The following is an 8,383-nucleotide window of genomic DNA, read 5'->3' as shown; positions in this document are numbered from 1 at the left end:
TAAGCATCATTTAAAGACCCAAGCTGCACCAAGTGACCCTTTTAACGAGGTCAATGATTCGTCATCCATTCGAAAGCTCTGGAGAGACCAAGAGAAAACATACAATAACCCACACCTCCCCCACAGTCATTATATAGAAAAGACAGAAAGTGCCCAGTCCCACCGCGTGCCCCTTTTGTGCTGTTCCTGCTAACGCAGCAGACCTCCTGCTATATAGACCCTGCTCCCAGCCCTACACACCCAACAGCACCATCCCATCCGAACCGCCAACACCAGCCATGGGGAAGGTGAGTCCAGGGCTCCCAGGGCCTTGGGAGGGAGCTGCCCTCGGGTCCAGGCCACATCAGGCCTCTCTCTGAACCTTGTCTTGCCTTACAGATCACCTTCTATGAGGACCGCGGCTTCCGGGGCCGCCACTATGAATGCAGCAGCGACCACTCCAACCTGCAGACCTACTTCAGCCGCTGCAACTCTGTGCGCGTGGACAGTGGCTGCTGGATGCTCTATGAGCAGCCCAACTTCGGAGGCTGCCAGTACTTCCTGCGGCGTGGGGACTACCCTGACTACCAGCAGTGGATGGGTTTCAGCGACTCCATCCGCTCCTGCCGCCTCATCCCCCACGTGAGTCCCTTCCTACATCCCTGTGGCCTTCAATCTCATCTTCTCCCTCATCTAGTTAGACTTTGAGCTGAGGGATGGGGTGGCCACCACCTTCCTTGTGGGGATTCTCTAGGATTCGGGGAAATGCAGCAAACCTTTGACACTTGACAGCTCTTAAGATAGACCCATAATAGGCCGCGGGAACTGCTCCTCAGTTTTCCCATTTAGCAGAAATGTCTGGGGTTTCCTTTGGTGAGTCCTGTGGTGTGCCAGGCTTTGTAAAGGTCAAATCTGGCTGTACACACAAGTCCTCTCGTAAGCTATAATACACTGAATGCATGGGATGACGGGAGTTTATCAGCAGCTTTCTTTCCTCAAACTGTGTTGCTTAGGAGAATCCTTCCCACAGAGGGCTCTGGTGGTGGAAGATCCCAGCCAATAAATAGTACCTGCTGAGAAGGGGCAGGGATAGAAAGGGTCAAGATAACAGGGTAGTCAGGACAGGCAGCCTGAACTTCAATTGCCGTCAACAGTTTTACACTCTTGATCTGCACAGGCCTCTTGAGAATCTTTGACTTTTGTTTGAGACTTTGTAAATGTGATTTGCCAGAATACATTAGAACTGAGAGTTGAACTCCAATCTTTTGTTCATTTATTTACATTCCACTGTTGTGTTTACATGGATTTTCGGAATGTGCCCAAGTCTAGCCCCAAACTTCCTATGTATGATAGTCTGACCCCCAACTCTCAAACTTGGGATCCTCCTGCCTCTGTCTCTGAAAGGCTGAGACTGTAGATGTGTACCGACCACAGCCCCTCTCAACCTAAAGGTGCCCTTGATCTCTAGGTTTGAAAACAGGGCCTGAAGCAAAAAGAAGGGATAGATAGAGAAGAGGGTGTGAGTCGAGCTTCCCTGGAGGAGCCATCGATCTGTGACTTACATGGGGTTGACAGATGTTATCTGACTTTTTAAATTTCGTCACCCTTGGTATAGCAAAGATAAGGGATGCCCCCCCCCCCCCCCCCCCACCCCCCGGGCAGCACGTGCTGGATTGCTGAGCTCAGGTCAGGTTTTCTCACACCGCCTTTGTCTACTCTGCGTGTCCCACAGTCCAGCTCTCACAGGATCAGGATCTACGAGCGAGAGGACCACAGAGGCCAGATGGTGGAGATCACCGACGACTGCTCCCACCTCCAGGACCGCTTCCATTTCAGTGACTTCCGCTCCTTCCACGTGCTGGAGGGCTACTGGGTCCTCTACGAGATGCCCAACTACCGGGGGCGGCAGTACCTGCTGAGGCCCGGGGAATACAGGCGCTACCACGACTGGGGTGCCATGAACGCCAGGGTGGGCTCCCTGCGGAGAATCATGGATTTCTATTGAAATTTCTTACTCTACCCTTTCATCATTTGGAAGTTAATAAAATATTTTCTGTGTGTTCCATGCAGTAATGGGGTCCTCTGGTTTTTTGTTTGTTTGTTTGTTTGTTTTGTTTTGTGTTTTCAGCCTTCTTGGAAGGGCACAGCAAAGCTGCAGACAGGAAAAATATGGCTATTCTTATATTTAGCAAGTGTTGTGCTATGAGAAACTAGGAGCTTAGCCTCAGAAACCTGGGCCCCAACTACTTGCTAGCTGTATGTGGTAGGGCAAGCCACTTGGCATTTCTGTGCCTCAGTTTCCTAATCTGTGACGATGGGAGTAATAATACTCTTCTCTCGAGTCTTTGCTGTGGATTGCATGTGTTTGCTTTTGGTTGAATGGAATGAATTCCCTCAACAGTGGTTAGTCCATATTTAGTGCTAGTTTAGCATTCCTGTCCTTGCATGAGTGAGTAATTTGAGGAATTGAAGAAAAACCTCAAAAGTAACCAAATACTTAAGAGTGCTGTTGGAGGAAGTAAAGTTTGCCCCTCAATTAAACAGAGCATCTCATGTGTTTTCCATACAGTCTGACTCAAAAACAATGTTCTAGTTACTAAATATTACATTTAAAAAAGAATTGTGCCACTCACAATACTCTTCATAATACAAATACATTATCTACTAACTACAGTATGTACTGGAATTTTCCCCTTCTGTATGTGATGAGTTTCCTGGGACAGATGACAATTTCCTCATAAAAGAAAAAAATCTATAGGGAATGCAGAGGAGGTCTACTGACCTTTAATAAGACAAAGCCAGAAAAATTTAGGTCATTATAGTGTAACAAGGACAACAGAAAGAGAGATACAGCCAGGCGGGGTCTGGACAGCTAAGGATCAGTGAAGAGCCCCAGACTTAGCTCCAGACTGCTGGCAAAGAGATATGCCCAGGGAAGTGCCTGTCAGATGCATGGTGTGTTCTCTCTCCTGATTTCAGTCAGAGACCTTTGTTAAAGGTTTCTAAACAGTTCTTTTTAGTCGTTATTTGGATATGAATTAAGGATTTACTGGCTTGTTTATTTTCAAAATCAGTGTGAGTACTGGTAGCCATGGTGCTTTTGAAATGTCAACTGTACTATCAGTCTTCAAACTACAGAGTTTTGTGCCAAGCAGAATTCTTCCGATATAATTTTCCCAAGAGACTGAAAGCAAATAGCGTCATTCTAAGCACTAGTTATTGATTTACCCATATACTGAAGGTTAAATGCTCAGGCCTCTTAGTTAAACAGTTGCTCCTCACTAAGCTACAGCTGCAGCTCTTTACAGTTAGAATGTATGGGGAAAGACCCCCCCTTTCCTATACAACTAAAAGGAGATGAATAATGTATGTGATATTCAGCAGACAATCCTAGCAAAAATACAATGTATTTTTATCCTTTCTTTCCCCTAAGATTTCTAAAGAACTTAAGCCCTTAAGCATTTCATCCTTCATAGTGCTGTTTGTTTGTTTGTTTTCTGAGGAGAGGGGGAGAGGCAGAGGCAGTGGGGTCAGCCCTTAGATGACAATACAGGATAAAATGCTCAGTTGAGTCACTACCAGATAAAGAATGTCTTTCTAAGCATGTTCTTGAAAAGTGAATATGAAAAATGTAAGGAATAAGGATTACCAAATGCTTTTTCTTCTAGGCTTGTAATATGTTTTCCTGAAGTGATTTGATAAAACATACTGTTTCCAATTAATGGTTTTGTTATTTGAACCTTCAGATACCTCTGTGGGGGTGGTGGGGGGAAACTATACTTGCTGTGGGATGGTCTTTTGGTACACTGTGACTATGTGTTACTTCTATTGGTTAATAAAGAAGATGTTTTGGCCTATGGCAACACAAGATACAGCCAGGCCAGAAATCCAAGAGAGATACAGGGAGCAGCAAGGAGGATTCTGCGAGAAGTCATCCAGCAACCCAAGGAGCAAGATGCCAGCAGACTGGTAGTGCCATGGCCATGTGGCAATACATAGATTAATAGAAATGGGTTAATTTAAGATAAAAGAGCTTAGCAATAAGCCCAAGCCATAGGCCAAACAGTTTTTAATTAATATTAAGCCTCTGAGTGATTATTTTTATAGAAATAGCTACTGCCTGGGGAGGACCTGGCAGGACCTAGAAATTACAGTCTACAATTGGTGCCCAGACATTTGGCAAGAATTTCCACATAAAACCTGAGAGCCAAAACAAACAAACAAACAAACAAATAAACAAACAAGCAAACAGAAGTTCTAAAATGCAGCCAAGAGTAGCTTCCTAGTTCAGGTGTCATTACAGCCTCCATACAGAAATATGTCCCCTGACTACAGTAAGCAGCAACATGGCAGAATCCTGTGGTCTCTCACAGGTCTCAATACAAAGAGTTTTCTCCCAGCCACTGCCTGCAGGCTTGGGAGCACAGCAATGGGCTTAAAAACACATGCATGCTACTTAATACTGCTTCCTAGAATTGGGGAGGTAAGTGTGACGCATTGGTACCCCCCCCCCCAACCCCCGGTGTTGAAAGGATGAGTGGGGTGGGGCCAGCAGCCAGGGCTGCCACTTTGGTCCTAGCCACCCAGCTTAGCAGTTTAAAAACTTTCCTGGTCAGAAAAATGTTACAGATATGCAATAACACACTCAGGTGGGAAAAACCTCTAAACTGGGAAAAACCTCTAAATGGGTAATAGCATGTTGAAAAATATACGTAGGCTTGGGATAGAAAAGAAAAAGGGAGGGGCAGTGGTGGCACACACCTTTAATCCCAGCACTGGGAGGCAGAGCCAGGCAGATCTCTGTGAGTTCGAGGCCAGCCTGGGCTACCAAGTGTGTTCCAGGACAGGCTCAAAGCTACACAGAGAAACCATCTTGAAAACCAAAACCAAAACCAAACCAAAACAAACAAACAAACAAACAAACAAAAAGGATAGGAAAAATACTTAAAAAAATAAAAATTTTTAAAAAGCCATGGAAAATACATAGAGAGTATGGATACTGTGCTAAGGAATAATGCTTTTGTACACTGGTTTAATAAAATGCTGATTGGCCAGTAGCCAGGCAGGGTGTATAGGTAGGAAAAGCAGACAAGGAAAATTCTGGGAAGAGGAAGGATAGAGTCAGGAGTCATCAGCCAGACAAAGAGGAGGTAAGATGACAAGGCAGAACTGAGAAAAGGTACCAAGCCATGTAGCTAAAAATAGATAAGAATTATGAGTTAATTTAAGTGTAAAACCTAGTCAATAATAAGCCTGAGCTAATGGCTAAGCAGTTTCAAATAATACTAAGCCTCTGTGTAATTATTTTATAAAAGGCTATGGGACTGCCGGTGAGAGATTTGTCCTGACCACAGGCCAGGTAGGACACAGGAAATCTTCTGACTAGAATACTGAATATTATTGTGTTGTCTTTGGAATTTTTTATTGCAGAGTGATATTTGATTCTAGAGGCTGCTAAGTTAAATCAACATATATTTCCTAAAAGGTATCTTAATTTTAAAATTTGGGTCTAAGGATATGTTGTTTTGTAAAAGAAGTTCTGTGAGATTCCTTTTAGGAAGCTGTGGATTCCTTCAAGGTTGATATGGTTCCATCAAGGAAGATCACTTGAGTGGTCTCCAATGGGAGCTATGGACCAAATGATCCAACATCCAGAACAGCTTCAAAGCAGCTGGCTGATATGATCCAGACTCACAGACTACTCCAGTGAGAACTTGACCATAATCCTAAATTTTCTCAGGATCCCCATAAGATTGCCAGCATCCCCAATCAACTGGAAGTATATAGAAAGCTACACTCAAATTCCCAATTATTGTCTATGAATATTTGTTTTTACTTAAAGAGAAATATAATATAGAAATGATGAAAAAAGGTAGATTATTAAATCTGCCTTTATCCAAAAAACAACTGTTAATCTCAAATACTTTACATTGGTACGGATTTTGGTTTATTAATATAAATTTAAGGTCAATTTTGTTAGACTATATGTATATTTCTACTCTTGTTTAAGTTTTATGTATATACAAGTCATTGAAAATGTAATATATATTTAAAAAACAGATTAATAGATAGTCATCTATAATAGTCAAACTTATAACCATGTGAGTTGATTTTCTAGACGTACAGAGATATAGTTCAGATAGATAGGTAATCTTTAAACACTGCAAAGATCTACATAATATAGCGTTTAAAATGTTTTAAGGACTTAGACTTTTCTGGACAGTGAGACATGTTTGCTCCTGACTTCAATTACTTCAAAGAGGATGATGAGTATCAAGGAAACTCATGAAGTTTGCTTACAAGGTGGAAAAAGCTAGCCATTTGGACAAGAAGCTGCTTTTGTCTGGACTGCTTGACACTATGTTATATAAACTGGATGTGCAAGACCCATAGGAAAGTGACTACTGAACTTTGTGAAAAGAAGGCAAGATGGTCCTTCAGGTTCCTGCTTCACAGAAGATACTGCCATACATTCTGCACGACACAGAGGAAAGTGACTGATGAACTTTGCCAATAGGAGAGACAATCCTTAATATTTCCTGCTTTGCTAGAAAGTTTGCCAGAGACTCTAGTCCTGCAGGCTGAAGATAGATGCCCCAATGTTACAGAGGAACTTTGGGTGACTGTCCAAGCAGCCAGATGTTTCTGTCATTTATAGAAATTTGGAAGTTTCTTGCAATGTATTTTCTGTTTACTCAGATAATACATCCTTCTGGGATCTTTGATGGAGTTGAAGACTAGATAGTTGCAATTATAGTTTTCTAGGGTTATGATGAAAGGTAAATTAGATATGAAACTTTAGACTCACAATTATAGGATAGATGATAGAGTATTTTCTTTAATTTTGCCAAATAAAAATAGACTAGATAACAGTTTTGTCATATGTAATTTTACTATGTTAAAAAAGGAGAAAGGCTGTGGGATGGTATTTCTGTATGTTGTGAATATGTGTTGCTACTATTGGTTAATAAAGAAGCTATTTCGGATATTGCCTGGCAGGAAATCCAAGTGAGGTACAGTGATAAGAAAGGTGGAGTAAGATGCCAGCAGACTGGTAATGCCATGGCCACATGGCTATACATAGATCAATAGAAATAGGTTAATTTAAGATAAAAAACTAATTAGCAATAAGCTTGAACCATAGACCAAACAGTTTGTAATTAATATTAAGCCTCTGATTGGTGATTTGTCTGTCTATGTATTCTCCTTCAAATACACAAATAATGAATCTCCTAAAGTAGTTTAAGGCATTCTGAGAATAAAATACTTAAGGCAGAAAGCTATATTTCTACTCTAAATTATATGTGTGGGCTGGAAAGATGGCTCAGCATTTATGAGCACTGGCTGCTCTTTCAGAGGTCTTGAGTTGAATTCCCAGCACCCACATGGTGGCTCAAAACCACCCAAAACTGTAGTATTATGGGATAAGATGACCTCTTCAGGTGTACAGATGTATATGCAGATAAAAGATATGTATATATGTATATAATAAATATTTAAAAGTATGCTGTACAATGAAATTTTTTTCTTTTTTCTTTTATAATTTAATTTAATTTTACATATCAGCCATGGGTTCCCCTGTTCTCACCCCTTCGCCCCCACCCCTGCCTTCTCCCCAGCCCACCCCCCATTTCCATCTCCTCCCAGGAAAAGACTTCCCTGGGGATTCAGCTCCAGGCAGGTCTAGTCCCCGCCTCCCAGGCTGAGCAAAGTGTCCCTGCATAAGCCCTAGGTTCCAAATAGCCAGCTCATGAATTAAGGACAGGTCCTGGTCCTGGGGCCTCCCAAACAGTTCAAGCTATTCAACTGTCTCACCTATCCAGAGGGCCTGATCCAGTTGGGGTCTCTTCAGCTTTTGGTTCATAGTTCATGTGTTTCCACTAGTTTGGCTATTTGTCCCTGTGCTTTTTCCAATCTTGGTCTCAACAATTCTTGCTCATACAATCCCTCCTCTTCCCCATAAATTGGACTCCTGGAGCTCTACCTGGGGCCCGGGCGTGGATCTCTGCATGCACTTCCATCAGTCACTGGATGAGAGCTCTAGCATGACAGTCAGGGTGTTTGGCCATCCGCACCAGAGTAGGTCAGTTTGGACTTTCTATCGACCATTGCCAACAGTCTACCGTGGAAGCATCCTTGTGGATTTCTGGGGACCTCTCCAGTACCTTGCTTCTTCCTATTCTCATGTGGCCATCATTCATCATGGTCTGTTATTCCTTGTTCTCCGTCTCTGTTCCTGATCTAGCTGGGATCTCCTGCTCACCTAAGCTCTCTTTCCCTCGAACCTTGCCCTTCATTACCCCCACTCACATACAGGTTGTTCATGTAGATCTCATCCATTTCTCTGTCATTGAGCGATCCCTGTGTCTTTCTTAGGGTCCTGTTTTCTAGGTAGCCTCCCTGG

General features: G+C 42.7%; 1 protein-coding gene across 3 annotated transcripts; it reads left to right on the top strand.

Annotated features, from left to right (window-relative positions):
• The first annotated feature begins 248 nt into the window (after nucleotides 1–248).
• LOC118573309 (gamma-crystallin E) lies at nucleotides 249–2,048 on the top strand. 3 transcript variants are annotated; one of them, XM_036173592.1, is made up of 4 exons: nucleotides 279–287; nucleotides 379–621; nucleotides 1,084–1,091; nucleotides 1,717–1,984. In XM_036173592.1, exons 1-4 carry the CDS (start codon nucleotides 279–281, stop codon nucleotides 1,982–1,984), a joined length of 528 nt encoding a protein of 175 aa, XP_036029485.1. The 3 variants fall into 3 exon arrangements, with proteins under 3 accessions (XP_036029487.1, XP_036029486.1, XP_036029485.1); XM_036173594.1 differs by lacking the exon at nucleotides 1,084–1,091 and having other exon boundaries at nucleotides 249–287; nucleotides 1,726–2,048; XM_036173593.1 differs by lacking the exon at nucleotides 1,084–1,091 and having other exon boundaries at nucleotides 249–287; nucleotides 1,712–2,048.
• Nucleotides 2,049–8,383: the final 6,335 nt, after the last annotated feature.

The sequence above is a fragment of the Onychomys torridus genome, chromosome 23 (genome assembly GCF_903995425.1).
Source record: "Onychomys torridus chromosome 23, mOncTor1.1, whole genome shotgun sequence".
NCBI lineage: Eukaryota > Metazoa > Chordata > Mammalia > Rodentia > Cricetidae > Onychomys > Onychomys torridus.
The sequence above is the reverse complement of the archived record's forward strand: the minus strand, read 5'-3'. Positions and strand labels throughout refer to the sequence as shown.